The sequence below is a fragment of the Phyllostomus hastatus genome, unplaced genomic scaffold (assembly GCF_019186645.2).
Source record: "Phyllostomus hastatus isolate PE091 unplaced genomic scaffold, TTU_PhHast_1.1 phas_contig_64, whole genome shotgun sequence".
Classification (NCBI taxonomy): domain Eukaryota; kingdom Metazoa; phylum Chordata; class Mammalia; order Chiroptera; family Phyllostomidae; genus Phyllostomus; species Phyllostomus hastatus.
Genome location: NW_025333928.1, coordinates 11,793,671 through 11,814,310, shown reverse-complemented (window position 1 = coordinate 11,814,310; position 20,640 = coordinate 11,793,671). Strand labels below are relative to the sequence as shown.

At 50.5% G+C, this 20,640-nt stretch overlaps 1 protein-coding gene across 1 annotated transcript in view; it reads left to right on the top strand.

Annotated features, from left to right (window-relative positions):
• Positions 1 to 20,640, top strand: part of LMF1 (lipase maturation factor 1) — a 108,316-nt gene that overhangs the window by 15,081 nt on the left and 72,595 nt on the right. The window contains exons 2-3 of the mRNA XM_045849087.1: positions 3,020 to 3,329; positions 13,069 to 13,079. Coding sequence (XP_045705043.1) covers positions 3,020 to 3,329; positions 13,069 to 13,079 — 321 coding nt within the window. The remainder of the gene's footprint in view (positions 1 to 3,019; positions 3,330 to 13,068; positions 13,080 to 20,640) is intronic.

The following is a 20,640-nucleotide window of genomic DNA, read 5'->3' as shown; positions in this document are numbered from 1 at the left end:
CACAAGGAGTTCATCATCACTAAATGATTACTTTATGAAATGTAAAAGGACTTAGAACAGAGACAGAATTATGGAGAGCGTTTTGATGATTGCCAGATGGGAGGGGGTGTGGGAGAATGGATGGAGAGGTGAGGGGATTAAGAAGTACAAATAGGTAGTTACAGAATAGCCATGGGGATGTAAAGTACAGTATAGGAAATGGAGTAGCCAGAGAACTTATACACATGACCTGTGGACATGAACAATGCTGTGGGACTGCCTGAGGGAGTGGGGCTGCTAGGTGGAGGGGTACAAAAGGGGGGAAATCGGGACAACTGTAACAGCATAATCAATAAAATATAATTTAAAATATTTTGTAATTTCTCTTGTGCCTTTAAAAAAAATCTCTGATTTATTTAGAAGTGTGTGATCTCAACTGTAAATATTTGAGTATGTTTCCAGATAATATCCTGTTACTGATTTCTAGTTTAATCCTGTGTGGTCAGGAAACATTTTATAAATTTTAATTCTACTATATGTTAATAATTTACTTAATGGCTCACACTCTGGTCCATCTTCATGAATGTTCCATGGATACTTGAAAATTATATCTATTTTCTGTCCAGAAAAAGTCCAGCCATTGTCAACATATTGAGAGCATATTGAACGACATCAGTGTAACCTGGCAGCCAAGGAGAATGGACTAGAATGTGCATGCATGAACAGTGATGACTTCACTGTACTAGTCAGTGGGGGCGGTAGACACTGTTGAGTGAGCATGTGTACTGTGTGACCATCACATTAAAAAATGACTGAGCTAGTAGAGCAACAAATCTGCATTAAACTTTGCATTAAGCTTGAACATTTCTCCACGGAAACTATTCGGATGATTCAGAAGGCCGAAGCTATGGGCAACTGCTGACTGGCAGCGTCATCATGACAATACGCCCGCTCACACATCACGTCTCATATAGAATTTTTTTTTGCAAAACACCACATCACCCGGGTGTCTCAGGCTCCCTACAGCCCAGATTTGGTGCCTTGAAATGTCTGACTTTTCCTAAAATTAAAATCACTTTTGAAAGGGAAGAGATTTCTGACCATTGATGAGATTCAGGAAAATGTAACAGAGCAGCTGATGGCAATTGAGAGAACTATGTGAGGTCCCAAGGTGCCTGCTTTGATGGGGACTGAGGTGTCATTGTCTATGTACAGTGTTTCTTATATTCTGTATCTTCTTCAATAAATGTCCCTATTTTTCCTATTTTGTGGCTGGATATCTTCTGGATAGACCTGGTATTATCTTGCTGTTGAACAGAGTGCTCTAAAGATGTCATATAGTTGTGTCTTGCTTTTTTATAGTATATAAGTATCAGGTCAGGTTAGTATATATAGAGAATATACATGTACATACATATGTTAGGTCATTATATGTATACATATGCTTTGTTATTAGGTTCATGCACATTTAGTACTGAATGTTCATTTGTTGATCCCTCATTATATAGTGTCCTTTTTCTTCTCTGCAGCATTACTTGCTTTTACTCTATTTTGTCTGATATTGATACAGCTGTCCAGCTTTCCTTGGATTAGTATTTTCATGATATCTTTTTCTGTGCTTTTACTGTTAACCTACCTATGTATGTATATTTAAAGTAGATTTTTTTATAGACAGAATAAACTTGGGTCCTGTTTTTTTAATCCAATTTGACAATTTCTGTCTTTGCTAGTGTGTTTAGAACATTCTCATTTAAAATGATGGATTAAAATCTATGATTTTGCTGGTTATTTTCTATTCCTTCCATTCTTTCTTTTTTTCTGCTTTCTCTTTGGCTAAATGAGCATTTTCTTTTTTTATGATTTCATTTTGGTATCTGTATTGATTTATTCCTTAGAATTGTTTTAAAAAACTTTTTTTGCTCTCTGACGGGACTTACAATATAGTACATTCTAAGTTAATATGTGCTGACTTCACGCAACAGCCCACCACTTTCTGTGTCCTGTAAGGTCCTTCTAAGAGCATATTTCACTATCTCCCTCTAGTCTTTGTGCTCTTTTCTCATATATTTTGCTTTTCATAGCTGTAAACACACAGCTCGTCGTTACTGTTTGCTTTGGACCAGGGGTTGCCCATCTTCCTGAAAGAGCAGGTGGTGATTGTTACACCTGTGAGCCGAACCCACCAGCATGTTCTCCGTCTCAGCCCCAGTCCTGCCTGTAATGCGGCTTCATTCCCTATGGAAATGCACAGAGGTGTTGAGCTTTCTTCGTGAGCGTGCAGCTTGTCTCCTGTAGCGTGCGTGTGTTTTCTGCCCGGCGGCGTCCCAGCAGTTGTCCAGCAGGCTGTACGGAACTGCTTCACCCTGCCTTTCGCTTGCCTTTCCTCTCTTGGTGGCTGTGAGTTTCTCTGTTCTTCATGCTCACAGATAGGAGTGCTGTGTTCTCTCCTGTAGCATCTCTGTGTGAACATACCTGTGTCAACACTGAAGTCCAGAGGACGTGACTGTGTTCTGGGAGGAGTGGGGATTGTGAGAAACGGATTCAGAAACTTGTGGTTAGAATGGGGGGCAGTCGTGACTTGCATGTAAGCACTGTCATAGCCTCAAACCCTGTAGCTAGTTCTGGGAGCAGCACTACTGACTGGACCCATGGGTTATCGGGGTGTACTTATAATGGGAATGCTGTGTGCAATCTGGGGGAGCTAACTGTAATAACATGTAATAAGACATGTCTTCTATGTGTGTATGTCTATATATAGATACACCTGTATATATGTATACAATGTGTATAAGTACATATACCATTTACAGGTATATATACATATATATGTGATTTCTCCAGGTTGGGTCTTCCAAAATTTCCCCCAAGATTTTGAGAAATGTCAGACCCCTGAGTCCATGTCTCAGTTCTAGACCATTGGTCAGACTCTACTTCGTCTTCTCGCCCAGCTGAGCCCCCGTGTGTCGGAAAAGCACCCACTGGTGTCCACAGATGGTGTGTTCCTGCTCACATTCCCTCTTTCTTTTCCTTTTTCTTCCAGTCGTGGCATTCCTGGTGGCTTTTCATCAGAACAAGCAGCTGATTGGAGACCGAGGACTACTGCCCTGCAAAGTGTATCTGAAGAGTGTGCAGCGGCACTTCCAGGGCCGGGTCGGCTGGGACACCGTGAGCTCCACCCCAACCCTCCTCTGGCTGCTGGACTGGTCCCACATGGACTCCAACCTGGATGCCCTCGCGCTGCTCGGGTTGGGCATCTCAGCTTTCATCCTGGTCACAGGCTGTGCCAATATGATCCTCATGGCTGCGCTCTGGGTCCTCTACATGTCCCTAGTCAATGTGGGACAGATCTGGTAAGTGGGAAGGACTGGGCACACGTGAGCTCAGCGTGCTGTAACCCGGCGGCTTGGGGATGTTACACACCGCAGAGCAAACCACAATATCCTGGCAGCTGGAGGGACTGAGCAGGCTTTCTCCTTACATTAGTTGGGGAAAATATCATTTTTAACGAGGCTGTGGTAAAGAGTGCTAATTGCCAATCGACCAAAATGCAGGGAGGGGCCTTTCTTCTTCGGGAACAATTGCCATTCCTTTGGGAATGACATGACTGTACTGAGACCACATGGCCAACCCACTGCAGCCAGCAGGGTGGTGAGGTGGAGGTGGAAGTCGCTGGGTGTGCTTCTGGTGACAGGGTTGACTTGGGGGTTGAAGCCTGTTGCTCCTACCCTCTCCTGCCCCTCCTTGTCAACAGGGACCTTTACCAGCTAGTACCAAGGGTCACAGACCAGGCTGGCCCTGCTGTGGGGAGTGGGCTGCAGTGCTGGACAAATCAGGGGTGGTGATGGTGCAGCCTGGAGGTGGGGAGAGTGGGGAGGTCCATTGGAATGCACACAGGGCATGTGGGCATGTCAGGGCAGCCTGTAACCTGGGATAAGCCAGGATGACATCAAGGGGCCCTGAAGTGCTGTGGTTTGTTTAAACTGGTCAGATGGGGGGATCCCTGCCTTCTTGCCATGTCTGGATTCCACACATAGGGAAGATCACCTGAAAGAGGCAGCACAGAAGATCCTGAGAGATGAGATGGAGCTTTAGGAGAAAGCTCTAGGAAAAGAGTGGGTATTTGTGCAGACATTCAGGGGGTAGATATGCGGGTTGGTGTCTGCATAACTAGGCACGAGGTAGTTGTAGGTTTGGGGTCTGAAGACATGTAGGAAGTGGGTGGGGGGTGGGTTTCTGTGTAGGTGTGTAGGAGGTAGGCATGGGGGTGTCTGTGTGGATGTGCAGGAAGTAGACGTGGAGGTGTGTGTCTGTGTAGACATGTAGGAGGTTCCGCCCATCTGGGGCCACCGTTGGGACGGTCCCTCCAGGGCCTATGTGTGCTCTGGGAGAAAAGCTTTTTCAGTGACCTGACAGGTCTGTTCCATGCTGGGCCAGGATGGAGAGGGTCACTGGGCCCTAGATCAGAGGGCGAAGCTTCCCAGAGAGTGGATGTTAACCCAGGAGATCTGACTCCTGGGCACGAGGAGTTGACTTTCAGTTCCCCTGTTGATTTATGTTTACATGGTCACACGGCTGTGGCGTAGGCAGGGATCTGTGTGGCAGTCCCCTCTCAGCTCCATCATCTGTGCCCTTGTCCCCATACAGGTGCGCATTGCTGTGAGAAGGCATCTGGGTTGGATCTTTCTGCGCCTCTTCCTCTTGTAGGAAGTGCTAATTTGTCCTGGGCTTGCATCGGGACTAGTGTGAACGACGCACAGTGTGTGTACAGGATGCGCAGCCCCAAATTCAGCCTGTGAAAAGAGGACTCGGGTGTCTTATCACCCCAAAATCCCCTCCCATCTTCTGCCCTGCAGCCTTGTTCCAACAAGTGACTGCTGAGAGCAGATGCTGTGGCAGAGTTTGGGACTGAGGAAGAGACTGGGGGTCTTCAGCGTTTGCAGCTGTGGTGTGAGTTGTCTGCACTGGGGAAGAAGACCAAGGGCCACACCTTCGGTTACTTAACCGTGGGCATCTTTGTGGGCACTCACACAGGCCACTGAGTGGCTGACGACATATCACTATGGCCTGTGCACCGTGTCTTCAGTTCCAACAGAAACTGTGTTGGTTCCTAGAGAAGGGGCTATGTTAAATGTGATTTATTGCATTTTCTTTTCTTGAAGGACACGGCAGTGCAGGGGAACTGAGGGCGGTGGGTGGTTAGGTGTGTCTGGCATCTCAGGCGGACCCAGAGCACAAAGCAGCTGTGAGGCAGTGCCACTTCCTTCACTCCCATCTGCCCCTTACCGCAGGGCACACATTGGTGCCACCACACGGGCATCTGACCGGCGTGGCGGCCATCAGTGGCTACTGCCCACCTCCATTTGCCCACCCAGTAGTTCACCAGCACAAGAGGCCTCTGGCTGGGCTTTTCTGTGGTGTCCAAGGGGCTGCTGTTTCTTGAGACCTGTGACTTTAATCCACGCCAGAGAAGGGAGAATTCTAGCGCCTTTGCCCTCGTCTAACAGCGGAGTTACAGAGTGGGAGAACCCCACGGCAGGGTCACACGCAGAGGGGACACGCTCCGTCTGCGACAGGTGGCCCGGCCATGCCTTCCTGTACCTGCAGCTAAACCATATCAACTTCGAGTTTTACTTCAAAAAGTATTTCTGAATTATGTCTAGAATATACTGGCAGGTATGATTAACCCCATGTTTAAATTTCTGAAAGCCAGTCTTGAGTACAAGTGGCTAAAAATAGAGGCCTGTATTTTTTTATTGGGAAAGGTATTTTGCTCCTCTCCCCATGGGTATGTTAAAAAATGTGATTCGAATTCATTTAAGTCTGCTAAAGCAAAATAAAATAAAGCTGTATCTTCTAGGAAGTGACACCTGGGATGTTTTAGATGAAAAACGTCACAAAAGAAAACATCTGTCCATGAAGACCAGTGTTTTCCTCACCGTGTTTCTGATGCCAGGCATCCATGGTCACGGTGACCGTATGGCCTGCTTGGCACGGGCTTGGGGGCTGTGAGGCAGGACCCCACAAGCACCGCGGTGGGTGGTCAGCATGGTTCAGACGCACTCACCCCTCATGGGCACTCAGGTCAGCTCTTGACTCATGTTTCCCTGGCGGATGGCAGTTTTTGGGTGGTTGGAGCAACTTTGAAAGCTTGCTGAGAGAGCGAGGACTACTTAAGTGGAAAGTGGGCTTTCTTTTCCTTGCTATCCTGAAATGAAAGTTAGACACAATCTGTTCTTTTCATGTCCCCGTTATTCGTTATTTTAAGTTGAGAGGAAAGGATATTTGTTTGGGATGAGATGCTCAGATAATGGACACTGTTGACGGAACGTCTTTCAAGTGTCGTCCAGCTGGCACCCCGTGGCAGGGACAGGAAGCCCCTGTGGGGCAAGGAGGCGCCAGGCAGGTGCACGTGGCGCTTCGCCGGCACTCAGCCCGCCGTGCGGCTGCCCAGCTTTGCTGAGTGCGTGCTATGGCTGCTGCTTCACTGAGAGCCTCCTCCTCTCCCTTCTCTTAAATGGGTGTCCTCTCAGCTTCTCTCTGGCCCTGACCAGTGTTCATGATGACTTCACAATGTCATAAATGCATGTCTCAGTACACATGGGGATCTTGAACTGCTGACGCAGGAGACAGGTAAAACCCTGCACTTGGCCCTAACCAGTGCGGCTCAGTTGCTGGCATGTTGTCCCACAAACTGAAAGGTCGCCAGGTCGATTCCCAGTCAGGGCACATGCCTGGGTAGCGGGTTCGGTCCCTGGTCAGAGCATCTACAAGAGGCAACCAATCAGTCTTTCTCTCTCACATCAGTGTTTCTCTCCCTCTCTTTCTCTCTCTACTCTCACAAAAAATAAAATCTTAAAAACAAAACAAACCTTGCATGTAGTAGTGCTTTGAGTTTCTGAGGCCATTGTCCTGGGGCAGAGTCAGGTAGCCTCGCGTGAGTCCCGCACATTCTAGGAGCATGACCGCCCGCCCCCCGCTCTCCGGTCTGGATCCCGACACTCGGCGAGGCAAGTGGGAACCTGATGCATCCGCTCCTTGAGGGCCGTGGTTGAAGGGCTTCGTTGAGGGGAGGGTGGCTTCAGTCCCACAGCCGTGCTTCTCGGAGTAACGACCCACATCCTGGTGTGCAGGCACCCCACACGCAGGAGAGCAGGCCCTGTAGGGTCTGGGTTCAAGTAGGTAGACTTAAAAAATAGGCCCCGGTGGTTCAAAGCTTGGGGATGGGTGAGAGAATTTTTTGGGTGGGAGGGAAAAAGGAGAACATTCACTTCCTTTGTGGCATTTTCTTAGGCTCTGATTATTTTCTTATTTGGTCGATTGAGATGTTCTCTGCCTTCTGAGGATGGGCTGTGGTGGACAGCTGGACTGGCCTGTTTCACATCGGTCCTTTCTCCTGGATGCAGGAAAGGTGACGGGACTCAGGACTGTATTTTACAAGACAGGAAATAGGAAAGTGGCCCAGTGCCAGGTGGCCAGACATTCCTTTATGTTGGCTACTGTAAGTGGGCAGTTAGAATGTGACCAGGCTGCAGGCCCCACAGTAGAGGTGCAGGGCAAGCCTGGGTGGGGCTCAGGGTTTCCAAGGACATGGCACAGTGGGGCCCCAGCTTCACAGGAGCCCACTCTCTCATTATCAGTCAAGTGTGATTGGAATGGGTTTTGATTGATAATGCCCAAGTACAGGAGTGATAGCAGGTATTCAAGTTGTCCTGAGGGTAACAATGAGGCAGTTAAATGACTACTCTTGGTTGCTTTCTGCTTTTTCTAAAGAAGAAGCCTGGTTAGCAGAAAGCACAGAACTGTGTCTGCCAGGATGAGGGACAGGAGGCAGCCTGAGGTCCTATCGGGCCATAAGGTGCCTCAGACTGGGCGGCGGGCAGCCCACTGCTGTGAGGCTTTATCCCTTTCTTCTCAGATGGGGTTGGGAGGAAGTAGGGATGCCTTTGAGAACTTGGCCTGGGCTCATCCTGTTCTTACTGAGAACTTGATTTGTCTGCCCAGAGCCCCCAGATGTAGCATCCAGTCGAAGGAGGCCCATGCGGTCCTTCCCCGGACCCCAGCCTGCTCCACTTGTGCGCCGATGAGGCGTAGGCAAGGCTGGTGGAGGCTGCTCTCCTGATAGGTGCAGATCCTGGTGCTGCCTGGCTACCTTGACTTGTTTTTAATTTAATAAACTTCACTTTTTAGTTTTAACAGTTTTAGATTTACAGAATTGTTGCAGGAGTAGTTCAGGACTTCTTTGTACCCCACTTCCGTTTCCCGTATTGTTATCCTCTTACCGTGGATGGGGTGTTTGTCACACGAGACGAACCAGTGCCAACACCTCCTCTGCTCCTCCGTCACACCCTCTTTCTTGTCAGGGTCTCCGAGACTGCTCGGTGTCGGCCCGGTGCCTGCAGGCTCCCCCGGGCGGGGCCGTGTCCCGGCTCGGCTCTGCAGATTTTGACCCGACAGCTGTGAGGAGAGCTGGTCAGGTGTCTGTTGGGCGTCCCTCCCTCTGCTGGGGCCTGTCTGATGTTTGCTCGTTAGTGACTGGGCCTCGGGCTTGGGGAGAAGAGCACGGAGGTGCACTGTCATTGTTGTCCACCGTAGCGAGTCTGTGCTGTTGACACAACTCATGTCCACGGCGCTGCCCCTGGTGTTCAGTGGGCCGTGAACTCCTTCTCCCCTCCCAGGGCTGCACCACGTGTTCTCTCTGGGGGCAGCACTAGCCAGCCCGCACTCGGGGCCCCTCGAGGGCGGGGCACCTGCACGGTGATGTGGGCTCTCCCGCACAGAGATCTGTTTCTCCCCCCATGTTGTCCATTCAATCATTGATCAGTGTGGACTCCTGCGTACATCTATTATAGTACTTGGGGTACCCGTTCTATATCTCTAGCAATTTAAACATCTTGGGGATCAGCAGCGTTTCAGAGAAAGAGGCAGAGTTTGGTAACTACTATTTAGGTGGTCTTAAAGAAGAACCTAACCACAGTTAGCCCTGTCCTGTCTGAAACAGTGGAACCTCGTTAGAAATCCTAAGTGACATCTGCCCCAGTTTCTCCAGTTAGTTAAGTATCAGCTTTTCCAAAATTCTGGGTTTGTGATCCTTTTGTCTGTGCTTTACTTTGGCAATAATCCTAAAAGTCTTCTTTGTTGCTATTAAGGATGGCTGTATAACCATCCTTCTCTCTTCCCCACCTTCCTGGCCCCCCAAAAAGAAGAAAGGACTATCTCTAGAAACTTGGACCGAGGTTGGGCAGCTCAGGGGGTCCCTTCCTGTGGAGGAAGCTGCCTCTGGCACATCTCTCTGACACAGGGACGGTATCAACTTCAAAGTGCACCAAGAACAGATGCCAGCAGGCCCGGGAGATGTGGAGGGACCAGGGTCAGGGCTCTGCTCTGACTCTTGAGGATGGAAACCTGATTTTGGCTCCAGGCCTTAAATACAATGCTCTTCCACGGCTGCCCCCATCCTGGTTTGTAGCCCATCAATTTCACCAGGTATAGATACATGTGATGCATAAAAATGAATTTCTCCTTTGGATTTATGAGGCTCCAGGGAGCAGAATGGTGCCATTTCCTCCCTGGACACTGTGGCTCAGCTGGTTGGGCACTGTCCAAAAAACCAAAAGATCACAGGTTCGATTCCCAGTTAGGGCACATGCCTGGGTTGCAGGTTCAGTCCCCAGTCAGGGCACATACGAAAGGCAACCAATCAATGTTTCTGTCTCACATTGATGTTTCTCTTCCACTCTTTCTCCCTCCCTTCCCTTCTCTCTTAAAAAAAATGGTGCCATTTCCATTCTGTAGTAATAAGGGTCAAGTACTCAGAGCCAGGCAGGGGCCCAGTCACAGGTGGTGAGGGAGGATGGTGTGCTATAGGCCCTTCCATTCTTGCCAGACAGATGTGTCATACAGGTCCAGCTATCCCAGAGCCTCCTCAGCTGGGCCACAGTGAAACACCCCTTCTCACATGCAGAGAGGGACCTTCTCTGCTCTTGCACATTGGCATTGAGACAGGGCCTGCCAGTGCCATGGCGGGTCCCACGTCCCACTGACTGGGTGGGGCCCCACTCCCCACGGTTCTGTGATGAGCTGTTTTAGCAGAGGTTAGGGCTGGGCCAGGGTGGACGCCCTCAGACTGCTTGGGCATACCGAGGGCCGCTGTTTTAGTTCCTGTGACATGTTCATCCTGATTCGCTTCTGTTTGGCCTTCACCATGTGACAGGGACTTCCATGCGGGCGACATGATTAGCCACAGGCTCGCATCAGGAATTGAGGGGGGCTCACAGGAGCAGGCCCTATCACACCGACTCCTGTCTACCTGCTTTCTGAGTGAGCCTTTGGGGAGCTCAGTGCCGGGCAAGAAAGTGGGGAGAAGTCTTACAAATTCACAGCTTGCCTCTCCACAGGCAGGGAAGCATAATTTAACAAATATTTATCCAAGAAGTTTTTTTTCACAAAGCAAAAAGTGCTGGAAGCCTGATGTACTTTTTTAATCAGAGGCCTTCTGTAAAAATAGGAACCTCACACAAAAGTCGCTGTGGTGGCTTGAGGCCCAAGGGGCCGTGGACAAGACTGCTTTGTGCTGCGGGCAAGGGTCCTAGTGGATGCAGTGCCTCCGCAAGGCCCCGCCCCTGCCCGGTCCTCTCCTGTCTGCACGCAGACCAGCCGCCTGCCTCTGTGAAGGGGCCTCGTCTTTAGCAGGCAGGCGGAGACACTGCATTCACACAGACCACCTGGGAGCAAAAGCTAAAATGGAAGGGCCGGAGTTTCTTTAAAGAACAAAACAGTAGAACATCCCCAAAATAGCTCCATCGACAGCCATCTCTTCTAAAATAAATCCCAGCTATTAAAAAATACAGTAAAAGCTGTAAAAGTAGTGAAGCCTTTTTAGTTTTTCGAGTAATTAAATATAACTACTTGTGTTTAAAAACCGTATATCAGGCAGCCTTGAAATTCAAAATTCAAAACGGCTAAAGTCATGAAAGGCATTTTTCAATACCCTCAGTAAATGCGATGGCTGTAACACCACAGGCCCACCCCTGGTTCCCACGGGGCGCTGTACTCTGGTGGCCGGGCTGCAGACGGGAGCCATGCGAGGCCAGCTCTGACCTGAAAGCTGTCTCTTTCAATCAGATCTGATAAAAATATAAACCATTCATTCTCTGTAAGTTTGTGACAATTAGCCCGTTTCTCCTTCTCCATCAACAAGGTGGTTTACTGGGAGAATGTGCTGGGTAAACTTGTTTCTTGAATTAGCCAGTATGTAAACTGGCTGTTTTAAAGGTTTTGAACTACAGAAACTTAGAAACCTGTTCAAAAGTAGAGAGTAGCCCTGGCTGGTATAGTTCAGAGGATTGAGCGCCAGCCTGCGGACCAAAAGGTCACCGGTTCGGTTCCCACTCAGGGCACATTCTGGGTTGCCAGCCAGGTCCCCAGCTAGGGGTGTGTGAGAGGCAACTGATGTACGTCTCAAGCATCCGTGTTTCTCTCCCTCTCTTTCTCTGTCCCTTCCTGTCTCTTTAAAACAAATAAATCTTTAAAAAAAAGTAGAGTATAATGCCAAGAACCCTCATGCACACACAAGTGTCCCCTCTTCTCCCAAATTGTCTTTTCCGGAGTAAAGAGCAAATCCTGCACTGTGGTGTTTAACCTGTAAGCAGCGTGCATCTCTGATGGGCCAGGGTGGTTAAAGACACCATCGCTGCCAGACGCAGCTCTAAGAGAACAGCCCCCTGACAGCTCTTCCGTGGTGCCTGCATTGCTTCAGGTACCCTCCAGTGTGTTGCTATTGCCTGTAAGGTCTGCGTCTGAACTTTTTTCACCGTGGGAAATCACACACACATTCAAAAGTGGGCAGTGTAGGGAGCCCTGGGACCTGCCCCAGCCCCCCCAGATGCCCAAGACTGACTCTCCTTTCATCCTCCAGAGGTCCCGCCCTCTCTTCACTGAGGGGCTCTGTGCACATTTCAGGCCTTATCCTCTCATTCATACGTATTTCTTAAAACATCTTTATTGAGGTGTAATTTGCATACCATAACATTTAACCAATTAAAGGGTACAAGTCAGTGGCTTTATATATTTGCGGAGTTCTGCAGTCATTACTAAGTGTAAAAAATTGTTATCACCCCCAAAAGAAACTTATGCCCCCATTTCCCTCCCAATCCCCAGCAGCCACTGATCTTCTTTCTGTCTCTGTAGACTCACCTGTTTTCGATGTTTCACATAAATGGAGTCCCGCACTGTGTGGCCGGCTTACATCCCACAGCAGGATGCTTTTAGGGCTCATTCACATTGTAGCATGTGTCAGTTCTCCGGGGGTGTGGTCTTGTTATCCTTGAGTCCAAGTGGAGGATTTTGTTTTCACCTCGGGCTGGGAGACAGGTGCCAGAGCTGCACAGGTGTGAGGGGTGTTTGTTTCAAGGCCCATGCGACCCTCACCTCAGTTGTGTTCCATGACATTGTAGGGATTTAAGTCTACAACTGGGGCTGATGTCTCTCCCCTCTCCAGGGGTGCAGAGTGAGCCTGCGTCACGGAAGCCCCAGGCCAGTGTGCGGACTCCAGGTTCTGCTCAGATCCCACGTAAAGACAGACCTCAGACCCTTAGAGAGGAGGCAGCCCCCCAAGGTCCTGTAATTTAGGGCCCTTCTCTAATAATATGTGCTCAGGGTACTGGGGTATCCTTTCAGGTTTCAAATTCCAGGGTGTGACATTTTTATGGTGTTTGATTGAAATTATTTACTGTGGGAAAACCAAGTATTACATTTACTTTTTTCCAAAATATTTTTTGATTGGCCTGTTATAGACATCACCCTGTACTGTCTGTGTGGGGTGGGCAGGAGACAAAAAGGCTACAGTCCCCCAGGGCAGCCTGCTGGACCTGGGGGCCCCAACTGCCCCCTCAGGGCACCTGAGGACAGTTCTGCCCTCTCCCTTCACCCCCTGCTGCATTTAATCCCCATGAGCTCTGTGCCCTGACACCACACTGCCCTGGGGTCACGGACAGGGGCTCTACTTAATTGGGTAACGCAGTGCTTAAATCTTATAAGCTTTTTTTGGCAAAGTGCCAAATTTTAATACACTTTTCTCCTTTTGTTTTCCAGGTATTCATTTGGTAAGTGAAAATCATTTAGAAAAACTCTGCAAGAGTTAGCATTTTGTGTTGGGGTATGTATCCTCGCGCCTTTTTCTTACTGACTTTCTCATTGCTTGGTCATCTGGCACCAACACACAGGGCTGGCCGTGCTGTCCTGACGCTGTGTGTGTTAGCTAGCCTCCTCGCCCAGAGTAGCGAGCCAGCCCAGATGAGGGAGCGCACGCGTTTTCGGGTTCACTGCGTGTGGCACCAGTCTCTGTGTTGCTGGTAGCATCGTCCCGCAGCAGTGACAGCAGCAATGGCTCCATGGCACATTGTGAGTCTGTCCCCTAACCCTGGGTGAGTGAAAAGACCTGTGACACGTGTGTTCCCCTCTCCAGGCCACATTGAGTCCCCAGTGGACACAAGCCTGTGGACAACATACACAGAGGGGGGCTCACCTGGCACTGTCCCTGACTGGCAGGGTACCCCAAAGGTGGCTGGATGTCTGCCTGATTCGGTAGGGGGAGGATTCAGGTCCCCCCAGCCTGGGCTCTGAGGGAAACGCTGCACCAGGGTGAGCGTGCTGACTAGGGTTTTTATTCAGAAATTAATGGGCTGTGGGGCCGTGGCCACTGGCTGGAGGTGAGCAGAGGACGGCCCCCAAGTGAACGGGACTGGATAGGGTGGGGGCACGGCACAGGTTACATTTGCGTCTCACCTGCTGACATGCCGTTACAGCAAAGGCACCAGTGTTCTCCCTGGGGCGCGACAGAACCCAGATGCCCCTTCGCTCAACATCCTTATGCTCAGGACACACAAGAAACAAAGGACCGGGAGGGCGGGCTCATTCTGGAGGGAATAGGCCATGACAGCGACCAGCCCCAAGGTGCCTGGATCCCGGCACTTTCAGACTGGGACTAAGCAGCTGCCAAGACTGTGCCGACTGAGGTGAGGGAAAACAGGCTCCTGCTGAGTGAGCACAAAATGAGATCGCAGTAGAAAGATCAAAAATATAAAAAAAGTGGACATTTCAGAACTGAAAGATACAGTCTCTGAAGTGAGAAATTCATCGGATGGACTGGATAGCAGGGTGGCGGTAACAAAGGAATGAGAGACCAGCACACATCCCCCAGGCTGAGACCGGACCCCCAGAAGGAGGGGAGAGAGAATGGCTGAAAAGTTTGTAAGTGTAGGGAGATGTTTAAACATACAGATTCAGGAAGCCTGGTGGGCCCCAAAAGGCATAAATAAAACTACATGCTCAAATCACCTGAAATCAATACTGAAAATCAAAGGGGAAGGGAGAAGCTTGAAAGCAGCTGGAGAAGCTTGACACACCCTTGGAGTAGTTGGACCCCGGCATCCAGGGGCAATCGTGCTGAGAGAGGGACACTGTGCCCCAGACCCTGCACCCAGATAGCGCCCTCCGGGGCCGGAGGTGAAATAAGCAGAAGTGAGAGAATTTATCACTGGCGGATGCGCACTCCGGATGCGCACTCCGGGAATGCCAGGGGCGGCTCTCTAGGCTGAGGGAAGGGACAGGAGGAGAGGACTCGAGTCCCTGAGCAGGAACATGGCACACGGGAACCAGTCAATAACACAGGTGAATGTGAAGAGGGTTTGGCTCCACTTACTTCCTTCAAAACGCATATAACTGTTTAAAAGCAAAACGAATTCTTTGTCTTTGGAGGTTTGGAATGCACTGAGAGGGGACACATGTGACGAGTGTGACATGGAGCTCGAGAAGGCACAGACGGACCCCTGGGGCCAAGATGTCCACACTTTATGTCGAGCAGCACAATGTTAACTTTAAATAGGGTTTGAAAAGCTAAGCACCTGTGTGATAGCCCCTGGAACTCGCACCAGGAAGATCTAGAGTGACAGTTAAAACGCCCACAGACACTTTAAAGGGGGGTCTGAAGACATTTGAATGACCCACAAAAGGCAGGGAAGGAGGAACACAGGAGTAGAGACTAAGGCTTTACTAGGAAATAAAAAATTAAATGGTAAGCCTGAACACCATATTAGTAATTACATTAAGTGTTAGTGGACTAAACACTCCAGTTAAAAGACAGAGATCAACAGAACGAATTAAGAAGAAGAAAAGTAGGATGTAGTTATACTCTCCTACAGGTGATGCACACTAAATGTGAACACAGAAAGTCTGAAAGAAAGTGGACGGGAAAGGCACACTGGAGAACAGCAGTCAGAAGGTCAGCGCAGGACCGCGCATGGCTGGAGGTAAAGGACACGTCATCATGCAGGCAGGAGCCATGACAGACCTTGAAGCTTGTGAAATAAAAAAGTGACAAGTAAAGGGAGACAGAGAAGGAATTTCAACCCCCTTTCCCTCGTTGACAGAACAGCTGGATAGAAAGCTGATGACGGGATGGACCCCCGAACAGCACTGCCAGGGCCCCACCTCTGGTGGGCGTTTCTGAGAACACAGGTTCTGTTCCCACACACACGGTTCCTCCACCGGAACACCGGCCTCCGCCAGGCTGCACACAAGGATTAAGTGGAAGAGGGATTAAATCATATAGATTCTGTTTCTGTGAGAGACGGTCTCTCCCATCCTAGCAGTGAGCTGGATATTCTGCAAAAGCCATAATTTCTCTGGACTCCCTTAGCGCACTGAATTTGCAAAGCAGCTAAGGAATCAGAACTCCTATTCCCCCTGACTGAGGAGGGATGGGTCTGTTTTCAGGCTTCACCTTCTGCAAAGCGAAAGCAGGAAAGGGTAAGGAAAACAGTTGTCCCCAGACACAGAGTTCTTGCTTACTCAGTGCTATGGTCTGCAGGCCTCCATGAGGCTTGTGGGAAGGATTGGGGCAGGTGGGGAGAGCACCCAGGGCTTCCTTGGTGGTGCAGTGCAGGAGGTGACCAGCCACCCACCTGCCCACTGGACTGTCCTCTTATAGAAAGCTGAAGCCTTGAACTAGTGGGAAGGAGGATCAACCTCTGCACTGCACTGCACCGCACCCAGGTCCCTGGGAGAAGGGGATCTGTGAGAGGGGCTACACGTCGAGTCTGATACCCAGTGAACTCTGCTGCTGCTGGGGGCTGTTGGTGAGTGGAGCAGGGGGAGAATTGAGAGATTCTGAGAAGGCCCCACCCCAAGGTGGCAAGTTAGGCTGGACCAGGAGCTGACAGTTCCTTCTCCTATCATCTGCCCATTACCCAAGGACAGGCAGTAGTTTGGGAGAGGCTGATCAGGCTGGCCAGTCAGGAGCTGCGGGAGTGAGAAACGCCCAGCCCCCTCACCGAGCAGGGCTGGTGACCGAAGCCCCGCCTCCAGGGAGTTGCAGCCTGTGGTCACTGAGGGTAATGAGGGAACAACAAGCCCAAACCCAGCTCTTTTTCTGGCTAGATTTTCTTGTCCCCACCCCCACCCTCAACTAACAGCCTCACTGTGCATGCTCATTTCTGGGTAGTTATATTCACCTCAGGAGCCACTGTTTTTCTCCACACAATATTTGACATACTAAGAAAAGTCACCACACACCCGGAAAAAAAAGGACTTGCTGACAGTGGATTGTCCAGAGATGCAGCAATCGGTAGAAAAGATCCAGATGCTGGGCTAATAGCTACATTTTGCTCCGAATTAAAGCAAGTCTGTCCTCCATTTATGCTTCTCTTGGTATGTCTTGTGCTCTTCACAAGTTTAACTGCCCATCTGGCCACAGTTGGAGACTGAGAAGCCAGCTTCTGACTTGCTACTGCATTTCCCCCCGAGGGGCCTGAGTAGGACTGACTCTCATGTGCTGTCTTCTCTGAGCACTTGGTGGGCCACCCCCCCTGAAAGTCCACGAGCACAACTTGAGAAGACCCCTGATGGCCACAACAGCTGGCCTGCCGCCGGGCGACCACCAAGCATCTCCGCTCTGCTCCCTTCCTCAGCCACTGTGGTGCCGGGGCAGGGACAGCTGACCCAGAGGGACTTTCCCATTGGCCTCAGTCAGGGGTTGCCTACGAGAGCTTAGTTTTCATAACAGGCAGATCATCCTCTCTTGTTTGCACTTGTATCTCTATGTTCTCATCAGTGAACATGGATATCGGTATAATGGACATAAATATATTAACAAATGTAGAACTTAGTTATACCTCATTGTCTTTATTGTGCAAATGGACTTGGATGAAGATAAAGCAACTCTGGATGACAGGCTGAGACACCAAGCTGCACCACAGAACAGCGATTTCGGAAAATGCGGTGCCCCTGGGCCCCCGGCTGACTTGAATTGAGCAACACTACTCAAGCTACTGTTTAAAATGTTCATCTCCAGCCAGATGCTTTCTGGTTTAATTAAAATTAAGCGAAATAAAGCTGGGGGCTCCTCAGCCACACCTGCGGCACATCAAGTGCTCAGGAGACACACTGGGCCAAGTGGGTCACAGAGCTCCCCACATGCTGTAGGGCACAGGCGGCAAGCACAAGGCCTGCGGCCGAATCCGGCCCTCCACCTTGTTTTATCGCAACCTGCACCTTGTTTCTACCCAGCGGCAGCATCAAGCTCCTTGTCCCTAGTTAAGGAGTAGTTACATTTATACAGTCCTAAAATTACATTTGGCCCTTTGAAGGCAACTGCAAGGCTGACGTGGCCCCCGTTAAAATGAGCTTCACACCCCTGCTCTAGAAAGTTCTGTGGATGGTTCATCAGAGGACGCCCTCCTTTCACCACCATATTCTTCTGGGGGCTCAACTACCTCTCTCCGCTGACCACTGTGGTGTGGCAGGTGTGAGTATAACCCCGTTGGGTTGGGAGTAGGGACGTGTGGCTGGTCTCCCTGAAGGAGGCACAGCCAAGGCCTCTCTGGTTGTCTTTCCTTTGTTCAGTGACCAGGTGTTTCCCGGGATTTCTGAGTTTCTATGAACACTTCTGCTGGTCTTGAAGTCCCCTTTTCAATGTGGGTGTTACCTGCTGCCATTCTGCAGCCCTGTCCCCTGGGGTCTTGCATCCCCGTTCGCATGGATATGACTGCTAGGTAAGGGGACGGCGTGTGAACGGAGGTCGTTTGCTCCAGGACACAGGAAAACCACAGCATTCGTGATAACACCGCCTCACCAGCTGCATTTCTGCTGAAGCATTGAGGCCGTGCTTTGAAATCCGCCAGTCTGCTAACTCTTACTTCAAAGGATGGGTCTAAAACGTGATTAATTCAACACCCCTCTATGTGCTGTTTCCGGCTGCTCTGCAGGAAGTGAGCTTTTTGATATTTGTGAGGTTGGGGCTGGAGTCTTTTTTGAACTTCACGTTGTCCTGGTGCATTTGAAAATAGTGCTGGGCCCAGCAGGCGGCATAAGGTTCCAGGAAGGGCTTTCTGATCTTTTTGCCAGGACGGGGCTGCTCTTGGCCCATGCCCTCCTGATGGCATGCTGAGCCCCCTGGGCCGTGCACCTCAGCCTTAAGGGACCAAGCACTCCCGGAAGGGGGTTCCCGTCTGCCTATATTTGGTGAAGTTAGGATGAGCCAGGGCCATAGCAGTTACTTTTTGGAGCCCCGAGCCCTGTGACTTACTGCAGAGCCTGCCCTCAGAGGCCAGCCCTCTCAGACCTGGGAAAACCCAGACAGCACTGGAGCAGGCAGGGCCAGTCCCGCTGCCTCCTGGATGTGACAGGCATGGAGAGACTCACTTTGAGGGGTCCTGCAGCCACCAAGAGCTATTCGTACTGGTCCAGGTAGACCCAAGGAGGTGGGCATCGAGGAAGGCAGCAGTCAGCAGGAAGCTTTTGTGGGGTGAATTCTGCACTTGTCCCTCTAATATATTTGTTCTGAATTGATCCCTCTAATGTGATTGTTTTAATATCAAAAAGATGCCGAAACCAGTAAAATTGAGCTTCAAGCTTAGCTGTGTATGATCTGTAGTTTTGGTTCTCAACTCAGTGCTGGGAACTGGAAACAAGGGTTGGGGTAGCAAGGAGGCTGCCAGGTACCCTGGGTAAAGGGGTTGGGGATGGTCCTCTGTCGGGGAGTTGGCGGTGGGGTCTGCGGACGTGAGCACACTCAGGATGGAGTGAGGGGTCCGGAGGGAATCTCAGGGAAGGATCCTGAAAGGCTTCACACCCAGGTCATTCCTTTTTGAAAAAGAACATTTTTTTTTAATGAAGGCCTGTCAGGCTATGAGTTAGACAACTTAGGGATCCTTCATTTCAATAATAACCGTAATCAATGAATTATTTATTTATCCTAATGTGGAAACCAGGTGTTAGCTAGTTTCGAGTCTTCCTTGATGCTGGTCAGGTATCAGCAAGTTCTGCGGGGAACAGCAGTCAGGGAGCAGGACCAGGAAGGAGGCCTTGGGGGCTGATCCAGGTCATGGTCTGCGAGCTCTGAGCACCCCGACCTCGGTGAGAGGAACCCTCATTGGGGCACAAGGAATGAATAGCACACACCAGGGCTGCAGCGGCAGGCCCATGGGTGAACCGCGGGGGGTGGGCTGAGTGAGCTTCAGAGGAGAGCTAGGGGAGCCTCAGTCCATTCCAGATGGCGCTGCCCTGGACAGTCTGGTCTCTGGTAGGGGAGCTGTGGGCAGTGGGCCACACCCAGGCAAGCAGGGAGGGGCTGTGCATACAGGCTGCTCTTGACTTTCGTCACTGTCTCTGTACTGAGAGCAGCTTTTAACTCTGTCCTGCGGGACGCTTCACTTCTGCCTCACTAAGTCTGTTTTCCAGGCAGGTCCAGTGCTGGCATTGCGTGTTTATGGGCCTGGACACTTGAACCCGATGCACTCTGTCACAGCAGCGCCTCCCACCAGCCGTTGTGAATTAACTGCTCCCTGTGACCCCGCGCCCTTGCTGCTCTTAAAGTCATGCTTTAAAAACAGCTTAATGAGGGGTTTACTGGCCCAATTGGAAGTTTTTATTAAAAACCTATTAGTGCTGGAGTGGAGCCTGCCTGCAGGAAGCGATTAGCTGCCTTGGAGCTCCGAGCCACCTAAGCCACAGCAGGTCCCCCAGACCTCCGCCAGGTCCTCACTTCGCCTGGTTCTCATATCCTCTGGTTTAATTATGGTTCGTCTGATTCTCTTCCCAGCCCCCATGCCCAAGAAAGCAGTTTCTTTTAATTAAATTATTCCCATAATCAGAGGCAGCCTTATCCACCCAACTGTGAGGTCACCCAGGGCTACAGGCCTTTCCTGGGGAGTCTGCTGCCACATCCTAGGTGCTCCGGGTTGATAAGAAAGAGGGGCCAGCCCTACCGGGGTCCCTCTCTCCTCCTCACCCAGGGTCCCATCCACCTGTGGTCTGAGACTCTTCCTTGGTGCTCCGGGCTCTCTGGTGCTTCTCAACCAAGGTCACGTTCTTTCCTCCCTGTCCCCCCACAGTACTCTCCTCTCAGGTCAATGGGACACCAATAAAGATCTTGAAGGGACTCCTCCACGGTGTGACTTTCTGTTGCTGGTAGAGAAGGAGTGAGCGGGTGAGGGGTTGGCGCTGGGAAGAAGACTAGGGGGGCAGATGCCCTGACAGGGAGAAGGCGATGCTCCTGGCTATCACCCAGTTTGGCACTGTTGTCCACGGAACCTCAGGAGTTGTCCCGGTGTCCAGACTGGCAGGGGTGCGTGGCATTCAGACCAGGATGTTGAAGGGGAAAAACCG